Genomic DNA, 14,623 nt, shown 5'->3' with positions numbered 1-14,623 from the left:
GAGGGCTAATCCACTTGGGAAGCTATTTCAGTGGTCCAGTGGGGACATGATAGAGGTTTGGGCTTGGCTGGAGGCAGAGGAGATGGAGAGATAACAGAGGGATTTGGGAGGCGGAAAGGGCAGCATTGCTGATGGGTTGGATGGGAGCATTGAGACAAAGGCAGCAGTTAAGAGTGACTTCTAGGGAGACTGGGAGAGGAATAGTTGGGCAGTGGGGCATGTTGGCAGAAATGAAGAGTTCAAAGCCACGGGCCTGGTTGAGGTCACTCAGGAGCAGTAGAGATCTGGGGCGCAGCTGCTGTGGGGTAGAAAGCAAGGCAGGGGACTTCCCTGGAGGTCCAGGGGTTAGGACTCCATGCTTCCGCTGCAGGGGGCTCGGGTTCGATCCCTGGTCAGGGAACTAAGATATCCCGCATGCCACATGGTGTAGCCAAAAAGAAAAAAAAAGAAAGTCAGGCAGGTGGATGGCATTGAGGCTGCCGAGTAGCTGAAGGTAGCACAGTGTGGGGAAAGGGACCTGGGTTTGAATTCTGGCTCCACCCGCGGCTGCCTTTGCTTCTTTGGGCAACCTGACTTGGAAAATGGGTCAGATTCCCTACCTCTAGGGGAGGGGGGATCAGAAGCAAATCCCCAAGTGCAGCGCCTGGTAGAGGCTCAGCTGCTACCACTAATCAATCCGGTGACAACAGTGACGACATTCTATTATTATTATTTCTGATCAAGAGAAGAATTCAAAAGACTTGACGTCGGACATCCACTTCCAAGTGTCACGGCCAAGACCAGAGCAGTCTCACTCAGTGCTGAAGGCTATGTTCGGTCTTCTGTGCCTTGCTTGTCTCTTCCCTGAGACTCATGTGACTGCGACTCGGTTCTGAATCTGTCATCCTCACTCAGGCTGCCCCCACCTTTACCATGACGTGCCCCAGCAGTCTTTTGAGTCTGTCTCTCTCCGGCATCACAGCCCACCCTCCCCATCGCCAGCCTCGTTCTTCTCCAGGAGGAGCTGACGGCCCAAAGCATCCCTTTCTGCCCTGCGCAGCAGGTATTAACAGGACCACCTGCCTCATCTGTTTACCCCAAGCCTCCAAACCTGACGTGGTGAGGGATGCAGCGTGCAGCCCCCATGCTGGGCAGCATCACCAAGGCCATCGGTGGTGGCCACCTCTGGCTTTGCTGAGCAAATGCCTACCGCCCACTGATGCCCTTTTCATTCCTTCTGTGTCCTTTCTAGCCTACTTCCTCCTTTCTCCTTCTGCCCTGCCTGGTCGCAGGTTTTCCTACACTTGGCCCAGTCACTGGGCCCTCCGGTCCCTGGCTTTGGGACCTGCCTCCCGCACCGGGCACATCCTCCGTGCCTGCCCCTGCCATGGAACCTTTGCGAGCCAGCCCGGCCTTGGCAGCCCAAGCGCTGGTCCCTGCCAGCAGCTGTGTGCGTGACCTGACTGTGGCCAGCTGCCCCCGCAGCACGGGCCCAGGCCTGGCCCCCTGCAGAAGCAAGGCCCAAAGTTTCCCCATTGGCTGCAGCCTGGCTGAGGCTGTCGTGAGGGAGCAGAGGACAGGGACGGGGGTGGTGGGGGGGCAGGGAGCGGAAAGCCGCCCTTCCTACGGTGCCTGCTGATAATTGGCCCTCCGGAACCAGCCTGGGACACGAGGGCCAGCTGGGTCAGGAAGTGATGTACAATGCTGCTCCTTCAGGGGGGACATTGCACAGTCTGAGGTCCTGTGTGACTCCGGCGAAATCTGTAGAACAGCCTGTTCTCAGAGGATGTTCTCTAACCTAGGCCGGAGGTGGGCAGTGGAGCCCCGAATTTCTCACCCTCTGCCCTGGGAGCGCCCCCCAGGCATCGCCCAGCTCCAAACCCCATTATTTAATTCAGAGAGAGTCTGGGGAGGGGAGGGAAAGAGAGCAGATTTTCTCAAGAGACCATGAATCACATACCTGGTACTTTTTAGAGGCAGGCGCACTGGGAAGCAGTCATTAAGTCCTTAATGATTTAATAATTTATTAAGACTCTGCCCTGCCTTAGCAGCTGCGGGCCCACGAGGTCAGAAGGCAGGGTCCTCGCCCTTGGGATTTTAATCTTGGCGGGGAGGTAAGACAATATACTTGTCAAACACACGAAGAGAAATGGGAATTTAAAAAGAAAGAAGGAACGAATTCGAAATGATTGGCCAGAGTGGCCTCGCAAGTCTAAAGGAAGGTCAAGTTTGGACTGTGCTCAGAAGACGGGGCAGGATTTGGGATGCAGAAGGAAGTGAGGGGCGTGTGACGCAGGGTGGCATCCCAGGCACCGAGCATTGCACAAGTACAGGAAACTCAGCCTAGCGTGGAACTTCCACCCTGGATGTGTCCGGTGTCTGAGATTCCGAGGGCCCTGGAGGACCACAGCCTGCCTTTACAGGCCCAGAGGCTCAGCCCTGCCTCTGAGCCTGAAAAGCCTGCTACAGAAACCGGGTGGTGGGCCTGCACCTGTGGGCTGGACCCTGCCCGACTTCTCGGTAGGGAAGCGTTGGTTGGAGAACTTTGGGCATGTTGGCTGCAGTGGGTGGGCACTCCCAGGAACCTGCCAGAGCTGCAAGAGAAGGGTCTGTGCCAGTCCTGACCAGGGCAGCCAAGGCTTGCAGGTGTCTTGTAGCTATTGATTTGGGTAGAGACTTCGTTCCATAGCCCAGGGCTAGGCTAGGTGCTGTGTTGGGGTCCTGGGCTCGTACTGGGGCTGTGACTCTGAATGTCCACACAGAAGTTGTTTCACACTTTCCTTTTTCAGGGCACTGAAAAGGTAACTCCTCAAACTCAGGAGGACGGAGTGGCGTTTGCATCCGGTCCCTCCCCTGCTTCAAGAGCCTTCCATTGGGACTTCCCTGGTGGTCCAGTGGTTAGGACTCCGTGCTTCCACTGCAGGGGACATGGGTTCAGTCCCTGGTCAGGGAACTAAGATCCCGCATGCCACAGCACGGCCAAAAATAAAAAACATAAAAACAGAAGAGCCTTCTGTGGATCTCAGTGTCCACCAGGTCACAATTTCTTGCCCTTATATCCAAAGCCCACCATCATCTGAAGGACGTTTACAGAGCCTAACAGTGAGAAGGAACCTAAAAATCACCTAATCCAGCCTGAGCCTGTAAGTCTTTTTCACAGTAACCCTAAGAAGACATTGCCATGCCTCTGCCGGTATACTTCTCATAATGGGGAATTCTCTCTTTCATGAGACGGCCTGACTGTACTTCTACCCGTTGGTCTAGTTTTGATCTTTGGAATTATTCTTCCTTCCACATGACCACCTTTAAGAATATTGATATTCCTCTAAGTTGTCTTCAGGTCCCAGGCTTATCCCAGCCCAGGTCACTCTTTTAGAAGTAGTCTAGTTTGTTGGTTTCCTTCATAATGTACAGGGTCTAAAACTGAATAGTGTTTTACATGTGAATTTATCTTCATAAGGAATTAGAACCATCCCCTCCCTCATTCGGAACACTGTACTCCTTTTAATACATCTAGAGGCAGACTTGCATTTTGATCAGCCACATCACAGCGTTGCTTATATTAAGTTGGCGTCAAATAAAACACCTGTATCATTTTCACAAGTGCTGCTTTGACTCATATCTCCCCTGTGCCAGCGAGTTTAGACCTAAATATAGGAAACTTCCTTTATACCTGCTAGATTGCATCTAGTGAAGTTTCACCCATTTTTCCAGTCTGTGGAAATCATTTGGACTCTGGTTCTGTGTCTCTGTGGTGTGGAGGGCCATGTCTCACGTGGGGATTGTGATCCAGAGCCTGAGCTGTGGAGCCCCACTTCCGAGTCTGAGTTCCAGCTCTACACTGGCCGGTAGAGCAGCCTTGGGCAATTTCCGTAGCCTTTCGAAGCCTTGGTTTCCTCATCTGTAAAATGAAGTTGATTAACACTAATACTCACTCGTAGGATGTAGAAGTTATAAGACTTTAATGAGATAATTCATACAAAATACTTATTAACACAGGGCTGGGCAGTAAACACTCATTAGCTGCCATTATCTTGAGGATTAGAACGACTGCTACTGCCAGTTCACTTCCTCAGTCTTTTAAAAATGACTGTTTCTCACCCCAAGCCCCCCCAGCCTCATCGTCCTTTGCTTCCAGTGTCCCCTCAGCCCCAGATGCCTGCCTCGTTCTGCCACCTGCCCAGCTTCAAAACCTCCGCAGCATCTTTGATTCTTCCTTCTGTTATGTTCCCTGTAACTGGGAGCTCCTACTGGCCAAGCCTATTGGAATTGCTTCATAGCCCACCTTGTGTCGGGTTCTTTCCATTTCACTTCCATCTTTTAGGTTGAGTCCTTTATTCCTTCACTTCTCTGCTATTAATAGCTGCCTCCTTCAACTCTCTTCCCTTCAGCTGCTTCCATCCTTTTCTGCCCCCTCTGAAGCCCACTGGCCCCCCGCACTCAGTGCTACCTCCCGTTCTGCCTTCACCCCCCGTTCTGCCCTTGCACACACGTGGCCCTCGTATTCCAAGCCTTTCTGGAGCTGGGCTCGAGGATCCGACCACCAGAATAGTATGACCTTGGGCAAGTGGCTTATTAGCCTTTCTGTGCAACAACCATAAGTGCCCCTCGAATCTGTAGGCAGCGTCATTGAGAGAAGTCAGTCAATGGCAGGGGAGGCACCGGGGACAGACAGGTGACCCCTTTCTTCCTTCGACAAAGTTTCCCTGGGCAGCATCGTAGTTTCACAGGATCTCTCCTTCCTTTCAACATGTAGAGTACAGGATATTTTCAGTTTTCAGACACACACACACACACACACACACACACACAGTCTACAGTTACAAACTCATGGTATATTATTTTATGTGGCTTAAGGGAATTTTAAGGATTTTTTGTTTGTTTTTGTAAGCAAGGCTCATACTGACCACAAGCTTGGGCAATTGGTCTTTGGTCCATCAGTATAAATAGATATTTGTGGACCAAGTCTAAATCCCACCCATCACAGTCCTCCCTCAAGGCCCTGACGCAGTTTCTAGCATTTCCGGCCAACATGGATTTCTCTTTTTCCATCACAGCCTGTGCTACTGGCTGTCTCTACCAACCCCCTAGAACTTGACCGCATCCAGTTCGCACCCTACTGGGTTTGCATCTCTTGGTGTCATCTTACATATTTAGGTCCCTTATAACTCCTTGTGAACGCAGGCAACCTTTAAAGGCTCGGCAAATGTGGTCACTTTGCCCAGAGGTCTGTCTGCAGCCAGGATCCCATCATTGTTCTAGAGCCAGGAGAGAAACATAGTTGAAAGCATATAACTCACCTGAGGAAATCTGAAGGAAAGAGGATGACGTGGGACAGGCATGGAAGCAGAAGCTGAGAAACAAAGTCCAAGGAAGGACTTGTGAAGAGGAAGCTGGAAGCACTGGGTCTCCACAGGACACAAGTGCTGCCTCACTGGGAGATTTTAGGGGGATAAACTTTTTACTTCTTTCTTGCAGCATCTCTTATATGAGATTCCTTCTGGACTGGTCTTACCGATGCACTGACAGCCCACAGCTGTGCTCAGTGGCGCCCCCTGCGTGTGCTGTAGGGGAGAGGGAAAGGAGTATCTGCACTCTCCTTGTCTTTGGAGGTGACTGAGCATGATGGGGAAAGGACCCTGTGTTAGTCTCCTGGGGCTGCCATAACGAATTACCACATAGTGTGTGGCTTAAAACAACAGAAATTTGTTCTCTCCCAGTTCTGGAGGCTAGAAGGTCAAAATAAGGGTGTCAGCAGGGCCACGTTCCCTTTGGAGGCTCTAGGGAAGAATCCATCCTTGCCTCTTCCTAACTTCTGGCGGTTGCTGGCCATCTTTCGCATTCCTTGGCTTGTAGACACATCACTTTAGTGTCAGCTTCCATCTTCACATGGCTGTCTTCTTCCTGAGTGTCTGTGTCCCTGTGTCTTCACCTGGCCTCCTTATAAGGGCACCAGTCATACTGGATTTAGGACTCACCTTAATCCAGTATGACATCATCTTAACTAATTACATCTGCCAAGACCCTGTTTCCAAATGAGATCACATTCACAGGCGCTGGGGGATTTGAACTTGAACGTGTCTTTTTTGGGAAGACACAGTTCAACCCACAACAGAGCTTATGCTATTAAAGAAGTTGAGTCTGGCTGACAGACATAGAAAACAAATTTATGGTTACCAAAAGGGATGGGTGAGGGAGGTAGATAAATTAGGAGTTTGGGATTAACGTATACACACTACTATATATTGGGTTGGCCAAAAAGTTCGTTCGGTTAGTGAATACGTTGTTCAATAAAGCTCTTCATGAAAATGAAAAACATCTTTTATTTGTACTTAAAACCGAATGAATTTTTTGGCGAACCCAATATAAGATAGGTAAACAACAAGGATCTACTGTAGAGCATAGGGAATTATCCTCAATATCTTATAATAACCTACATGGGAAAAGAATCTGAAAAGGAATATATATATATGTATAATTGAATCACTTTGCTGTACACTTGAAACTAACACAACATTGTAAATTAACTACATCTCAATTAAAAAAAAAAGAGTTGATTCTGGTAGAGGAAAAAAAAATACGTGCAATAGTGGACTTAAAGAACACACCCAAAAGTTATGTAAACCAGATATAAAAGACCATATCTTGGTATAACCTATTTTGTACCAAATATACTCATATACATATACATGTACATATACATATATACATAAGTATGTATTTTTTCCAGATGAAGATTCAAACACAATAAAATACAAACTATAAAACACTTAGAGGAAAATGTAAGAGTCTACCAGTATAAACATGGGGCAGGAGAAACTGTAAGTAAACATAGAAGCTATAAAAGCTAAGATGAACATACTTCACTAGGTAAGGCAATCAACAACCATGGGAACATATAAGGAAATACTCAAAACTTACTAGCAGTTAGGAAATTACAAGTTCATGATGAAATGTCGCTACACCCGTAAGACCGGCAAAAATGAAAAGAAGTGAAAAGAAGTTGGAGGGGATACTTTTGAACATTGCCAGTGGAAATGTGAATCGTTAGAGCCTGTTTACAAAGCGTGATGGCAGCCTTGTTTAGATCCTGATTAGAGCAGTTGCAAGAAAGTTGTTTGTTTGTTTAACACAAGAGAGAAATGTGAACACTAACCATTTGATGACATTAAGAAATTATCCTTAAAATTTTAGGTGTGATCATAGTATTATGGTTAAATTTTAAAGAGTCTTTTTTTTTTTTCTTAGAAGTTCTTACTGAAATATTTACTGGTAAAATGGTATAACGCCTAGAATTTACTTCAGATAATCCAGGGAGCAAGGGAATCAGTGACCAATGGTATAAAGCACGGGTCAGCACACTAGAGGTGCAGGCCAAATCCAGACCACCTCCTGGTTTTGTAAATAAAGTTTTATTGGAATTCAGCCACAGTCATTCAGTTCCGTATTCATTTAGTATCGCTGAGGTGGCTTTTTCCCTCCAGCAGCAGAGCTGAATAGTTGTGATGGAGAGCATGTGACTTGCAAAGCCTAAAATATTTACTAACTGGCTCTACAGAAAATGTTTGTGACCCCTCACCCATAAGGATGCATGTTTGGATGCAAGTTCATAATAATTGGTGCTGGGGACTGACTATATGAGGGCTTATTAGACTATCATATTTGTGTGTGCTTGGACTTTTCCATAATGAAAAGTTTAAAAAAAAAAAAAAAGCGGACCCAGTAATCTCACTCCTAGTACTCTATCCCTTGGAAACGAAAGCCTCAATTAATAAGGATATATGTATAAGAATGTTTACTAAAATAGTTTACTGGAAATAAATTGCCTCCCAGTACGGGATGCTATAAATCACATCCACCCACGCCATGGAATATTATGTTATCTTTTTAAAGAATGAGCTAGCGTTTTACCAGTTCACTTGGAGAATGTTTCATGGGATATTTTCAAGTGAGAAGAGCAAGATGTGAAAAAGTCTGTGCATGACAGTCCCAGTTTTATAAAACAGTGACAAAAATAAGCCCTTCGGAATGTAGGGGTGTGTGTGTGCGTGCGTGCGTGCGTGCACGCGTGCAGGATGCATAACGGGTTGCTAACATGGGTTGGGGGTAGAATGATGTCTGTGGAAGGAAGCAAAGCAAAACAGAAAAAGGCTGTATTTCAAAAAACAGCCTACACGATACGATCCCATGTATGTGTGTGTGTAAGTTATATTTACAGGTATAACGTGCTTTGCTTACTTCAGAAGAGAGTTACGATTTTTAAAACGACCAGAAAGGAGTGAATATTCGTCCTGCCCTATGATAGAAGTAAGAAAATAAAAGGGAATTTGGTTAGGAGCTGGAAAGTGCCCAAGAGCAGGGAAACAAGAGAGGAGAGTGACCACTGTCAACCCGGGCCAGCTAGGGTAGGCTCCATGGAAGGTTCTAGCTGTGAGAGAGGGGGTGGCTGGACGGTCTTTGAGCCACAGCCCCTCCCTGATCTCAGCGCCTCTTCCTCCTGCTCCCGGAGAAATAATGTTTCCCTGGAGGATGAAAGGCATCCCTTTGTGCAGGCTTTAATTGCCATGTTGGGCCAAGTGAATGAGTGGCATGCGGGCGCAGCAGCTGGGCACAGCCAATGCCAGGCAGCAAAGCCCGCTGCCTTAGGACAGCCCGGGCCAGCTGGCCTGGGAGTGCTGCCCACCTCTGCCCCCCACAGGGGGGCCCTGCAAGGGGACAGTGGAGCAGAGGGGTCTGCGGAGGGAGGAAAAGGGGCAGGGCGTCTGGGAGGGTCCCAGCCACTGTCAGAAGCTTATTCATCTCATCCTCCTTCCCCTCCCCCCTCCCTCTTGTTTTTCAGACTGTCAGCATCAATAAGGCCATTAATACGCAGGAAGTGGCTGTAAAGGAAAAACACGCCAGAAATATCCTTTTAGATGTTGCTTGGAGGACCGACCCCAAGGGGGGTCAGATGGCGGGGGTGGGGGGGTTGGGGGGGTGGGGAATGAGGTCGGGGTGAGGCATCCTTGCTCAGCTTCAGGAAGGAGAACTGCCCCCCACCGGCCAGGCCCCAGCAGGGTCTGAACAGTGTGGGTTGGCAACAGCTGGCCTCAGAGCCCACAGCCTGTTGAGGTGGAAGGGACCAAAGCGGCCATCTGGCCCAGTCTCGCCTCTCTCCTGGGACTTAGCTTTTCAGAACTACCGAGTCCTTTGAATTTACTCTCCTTTGAGAGATTTCCTCGGGGCACCAGAGGGGTTTTCACCTGTACCATCAAAGCGCTCTGGCCCTGCACCTTGCCACACTGACCACCCCCTTGGAGACATGCTCAAATGCCCTTCTCTGAACATGACAGCAAAACAGAGGCCTTGGCGGCAGCGGTTGGCCTTAAGCTGACACAAGGGCTCTACCATGGGAATCAGAGCCACTTGTGTGAACTGGTTCACCCCAAACCAGAGGGAAGAAGATGAGAAGGTCAGGGTGGACTAGGGAACTGGTGATTTGAAGATTTTTGCCAAGCCCCCCTCGCCAAGTTTGTGGAGGTCCTGGGTGACCACCGTCATAGGTCTGTGGCTTTGGAGGGAAGTGCAGGCAACCTGGCCGATGGATTCCTCGGGACCTGCCCTTGAGGTCAAGTCCAGGTACTCGAGGGCTAATCCCTGAATCCTGGAGGAGAGGCTGCCAGTGGGCCAAGGCTTGGTCTCTGTGTGTGCTGGGGCCAAGCACAGGGCAAGGGGAGGCTGGGCTTCTGTCTGCGATGGGAAGTTCCTTCTTGCCGGGGCTCAGCATGGTGGCTGCACCACAGCCAGTTGGGTTGGAACAACCTATCTTCAAGTCATCCCACCCCCGCCCCTCCGTGGAGGAGACCCTCCAGGTTAGAAGGCCATGGAAGCCCGGCACTGCCAGTGCGATGCCCAGAACAGGTCAGGCCCTCAGGAAATGTTGCTAAGAGCATGTACTGCTCTTCACTGGAAGGAAAGCAGCTTGTCTTTAGCAGAATATGCTTTGGTTGGAATTAGGGCTTTGCTGCAAGATGGGGCTATAGAACCTCTACCGGGTACCCCAGAAGCCTGGCCCAACCGTGAGCCTAGCCAGACCTTGCCTTTTTATGCCCTTGATGCTTTACTGAGTCAAGAAAACCAAACCAAGAAAAGCCCTCATTATTGGTGGCCCAATTGATTTTCACAGGGAGTTACCCAGTCTTGACCCTTCCCTGCTAAGAATACTGATCAGTCAGTCTGGTGCAAGATATGAAGTAAGAGAGAGACAGTTGTCACAGGACAGTGTGCTCCTCTGGATGGGTGTGAGCACAGAGAGGGCCAGGCCTGTAGTGGCCGGGCCAGGTCACACCTTGCCAGGGAGGCTCCCTGGGGCGATGGAACAGACCTAGAGGGAGATTCTGAAATCTCATCTCTGGGGCTCTCTGACTTTCTCTGGGACCTCGAGTGGGCCCAGTGGGACCTCTGTGAGCCTTAATTCCCTTGTCTGTCAAATGAAAGTGTTGGCTAAAGAAGCTTTCAAAGGCCTAACATTCCAGCTCTGACATTCTGGGAGTCTCTCTGCCTCACAATTTCTAAGGGGTGGATAAATGTTGAAAAGATCCACTCCATACAGTAGGGTTTTAAAGCCTAAAGATCTCACAAAACATTTATTCTTTATCAGTACTTTTAAAGAACATCAGCTACCCTCATTACCAACTGAATGAGCATTTGGAAACCTGGTTTCATTTAGAAATGCTGTTCAGACAACCATTTATCCCTGGTGCCTGACTGGTGAACAGGTTGACACCCCTGACTGTGGTATCCACTCCTGGAGGGCTGAGGACTGAAGCCTTACTTTCTTTATATCCCCAAGTGCCTGACACGAATTGGGTGCGTTAAAATGCTTAGAAAATTGAAGAAAGACAGAAAGGTCTGCTTACCTTTTTCCAAGCCGGGGTGCCCGGCCAGCTCCACACGTCCCTGGCTTCTGTTTCGGGAGATTGCTCTCCGGTAAAGGAGCCACAACCTACTGTGAGAAATCATCTCAGTTGAGGGTAGGGGGCTGTCCATCTCTCCTCTTGGCTTCCTTCTAGTCCCAGGGGGCTGTGCTTGAGGTGAAACCATAAGTTATTTCAGAATCTCTCTAAGGCCAAAAGCTGATTTCAGCTTCTAGACCCAAAAGTCCGTTTTCAAGGCAGCCCCTCTCAAAATGCAAATTTCAGTCCAGGGAGGGAACTTTACCACACTTTCCAGCTCAGAAGGAAAACAACATGTCTTTCGGGTGAGTCTCATAGTTTCTAACCTGAGGCAAGTCTTTCCTAAATGGTGCAGTGCTTTCTTACCTGAGCCTGGATTAAAAAGCCGCAAGTTCTGAGGACATTGCCATACTTGGGGTTAATGGTGCCCAGTTACCGGGTGTGTGAGGCCTGTGTAAGCATCCATTACAAAAGAAATGTGGAAATCCTCTACTTGCCTCAGAAAGGGCTCCCTTAGGTCATTTCAGAGAGGACTGATGGGACTAAATCCAGGAGCTCTTAACGCTGTGACCAAAGATTGAGTTCTCTATTGGATATAATATTAATAGTAACTCGATAGTGCTGTGTTTTCCTGATGGAGATACAAGCCACTCATCCATGATTGGTGATGTGGGAAAGTTAAAATAAATGTAAATGTCTTCCAAGTTAAAAAAAAAAAGTGGGGGGGCTCCCTAATTACGGAGGCCTGGAGCTCTGTTAAAGTCACTCGAGGCCAGAAGGACATTTATTACACACAAAGCGTGGCAGGCACTCCACGTGGCGGGTGTGTTTGGAATTGGATCTCAGAAGGAAGTGGCCCCAGGAGTCCGCATACAGGGAATTCAAGGTGTTGGGAAATGAAGGCACCCCTGAACGAGGCCAGGAAGGTTTTTAGAAGAGGTGGAGTGAAAGCGTCATTTTATTTACTTATTTATTTATTTACTTATTTATGGCTGTGTTGGGTCTTTGTTGCTACGTGTGGGCTTTCTCTAGTTGCGGTGAGGGGGGGCTACTCTTCGTTGCGGTGCACAGGCTTCTCACTGTGGTGGCTTCTCTTGTTGCTGAGCACGGGCTCTAGGCGTGCAGGCTTCAGTAGTTTTCGCACACGGGTTCAGTAGTTGTGGCTTACGGGCTCTAGAGCACAGGCTCAGTAGTTGTGGCACACGGGCTTAGTTGCTGCACGGCACGTGGGATCTTCCCGGCCCAGGACTCGAACCTGTGTTCCCTGCATTGGCAGGCGGATTCTTAACCACTGCGCCACCAGGGAAGTCCCGAAAGCATCATTTTTAAATTTAGGGAAAATACATTTTAAACAAAGACTTCCTCTTTCAGGGTAAGAGCACAATGCGTAATGGGAGAGGAGTCAGACGCTACCTGGAAGAGAAGCCAAGGGTGTCAGTAGCCAGGGGGTAGGGTCCCCAGCAGGGGCCACGGCACTTGAAGAGCTGAAGCACACCCTTGCTTTGGAATCGTGTACAAGAAAGAATTTTGAGAGGCTGTATTTTGTTGTTAAAATGTTAGCTGTAATTATACACACACACCACACCCTCCACCCACCTCCCCACAAAGGCCCTACCACAAACTCGGCAAACCTAGAGGAAGGGCAGAGTCTGTCTTCCCACAGCAAAGCCCTAATTCCAACCGAAGCATCTTCCCACTAAAGGCCAACCAGAGCCACTGCTGGCCCAGAATGCACTTGTGCAAGTTAGGAAAAGACACCCCTCCCAAAAGACATGGCTGTCTCTTTGGAAATCATCTAATAAAATGGATTTTATTAGAAGGAAGCACTTTTTTGCCATCCGCCAAAAAACTGCCAGGATACTTGTACAGATCTGTGGTGCCTTCATTATAAGCGGTGCCCTCTGATGGGTAGTGCCAGGCGCCATGAACAACACACAGCCCCCGCGGTGGCCTTTAGAGGCTTCATCCCAGGGTTGGTTGCCTTTGTTTTCCATGACCTTCCCTCACCGTGCATACTGGGCACCCACCATGAAAAGGGGGCGCAGACCTTTTGGTCTGTTGTCAACCGGCTGCCCCTCTCGAGCAACGCTGTGCTCTGCTGGAAGTTCTGCCACGTGTTCCACAAACTCCTCCGGGATGGACACCCAAACGTGAGTTCCTGGGGCTGCAGGGGATGGGCAGGGATCCAGGGACCCATGTGGGGAAAGTGCAGTTGTCTGAGTCACAAGAGCCACTCTCCACTCTCGCACAGGGGATGGCAGCTGCCCCCATCTCCTGGCCTCTTGGGTACCAATTTCATAGACGGCTTCGTCTCTCTCCCATCACGCTCTCTCCTCCACCCCAGACCCATGTTTCACCATCCTCTGTCTCCTCTCCTTCTCTCTCTAGGTCCTGAAGGACTCTCTGAGATACAAAAACGAATTGAGTGACATGAGCAGGATGTGGGTGAGTTTGGACACGCACCCAGGGGCCACCTGTGCCACCTTATCCTTTCCCAGAGGACACAGAACAAGGACTGTGGAATGGAGCAAATTCATCTCTTTCAGCTTGTTTAGCATTTCTCTCATGAACATCAGGGAGGGAGCCAAAGATGCCCCCAAATGGAACCATGATATCCACAGTCTTACCTGGGGTCCCTGGAAGCTGTAGGGAAGTTCTAGGGCTTGGGAGCTTCTCCTGCTGATGGAAGCTCATGTCATAATGCTCTCTGGGCATTGGGATCCTTCAGCAGTGACACTGTCACAGTTCCTACTTCTTTTCTTCTACTGGTCCCATTGGGGTCACAGTACATTGAGAACTGGCATTCCCAATCCTTAATGCCAGTGGTTTTTCTTTCCTGTCTAGGGATTCTCAGTGCCTTAGGAAGAGGGAGGAGGTAGGTGGCAATATCAGAATACATTGAAAAGAGTGGTTTTGTACACATACCGGAATCCCTCTAGATTCAAGGAGTATGTGTATGGACAGGAGGTAATTTGCCTTTTGAAGAATCTCCCCAGGTGATTCTGATGTGTCATTTTGCCCCACTGGTTAAGAACTACTATGTTAGCCCTTTCCTTCAAATTCTTACCCGAGTCTGTCTGCACTCAGAAAATGTTAGCAATTATGTTGTCCAATCTACCCATTATAGATGAGAAATACAGGCCCAGAGAGGGAAGCAGCTTTTCCTATGTCACAAGACTAGTTAACCTAAACAAAGCAGAGGTTTGTCCCCAAAACTCCCAACTGTATGCTAGAGAGCTTTCTATTACATTTCTGTAACATGGAAAGTTTAGGTCTTTTTCCTTTTTTTGCTAGAATTTATCTGGTATATCTTTTTTCATCCTTTTACTTTTGACTTTTCTATATTCTTTTTAATATTTTTTACATATATATTTATTGCACTGTGGCCAGAGAATCAATATGATATTGATTTTCGAAGTTTTTTTGAGACTTGCTGTGTGAGCTAGCTCATGGTCAGTTTTTGTTTAAAATTGAAGTATAGTTGACTTATAATACTATATTAGTTTCAAATGTACAGCACAGTGATTGACTGATTGACTTTTCTATATTCTTTTGTCTTAGAAATATACTTGTCAATAGCATTTAGTTGGATTTTTTTAAAATTCAAGATGGCAGTCTTTGTCAACTGGACACTTAACTCTGTTTACATTTATTATAATTCATAATATGTTTAGATTTATATCTCCCATCTTATTTTATGCTATTTGTCC

The 14,623-nt window shown here is 48.3% G+C and overlaps 1 protein-coding gene and 1 non-coding gene across 3 annotated transcripts in view; both read left to right on the top strand.

Annotated features, from left to right (window-relative positions):
• The window catches only part of HIP1 (huntingtin interacting protein 1), a 156,106-nt gene that overhangs the window by 96,127 nt on the left and 45,356 nt on the right, over window positions 1-14,623 (top strand). For both annotated transcript variants that reach the window (XM_029219746.1, XM_029219747.1), the window contains exons 2-4: window positions 8,819-8,882; window positions 12,921-13,063; window positions 13,302-13,358. In XM_029219746.1, the coding sequence (XP_029075579.1) occupies window positions 8,819-8,882; window positions 12,921-13,063; window positions 13,302-13,358 (264 nt within the window). The remainder of the gene's footprint in view (window positions 1-8,818; window positions 8,883-12,920; window positions 13,064-13,301; window positions 13,359-14,623) is intronic.
• Window positions 11,429-11,561, top strand: LOC114895079. The gene has a single exon (XR_003793391.1). It is a non-coding gene; the product is annotated as a small nucleolar RNA SNORA25 (small nucleolar RNA).

Source organism: Monodon monoceros, unplaced genomic scaffold, assembly GCF_005190385.1.
Source record: "Monodon monoceros isolate NGI ecotype Baffin Bay Population unplaced genomic scaffold, NGI_Narwhal_1 Super_Scaffold_13, whole genome shotgun sequence".
Taxonomy (NCBI): Eukaryota; Metazoa; Chordata; class Mammalia; order Artiodactyla; family Monodontidae; genus Monodon; species Monodon monoceros.
Note: the sequence above shows the minus strand (reverse complement) of the source record. Positions and strands in the feature narration are given on the sequence as shown.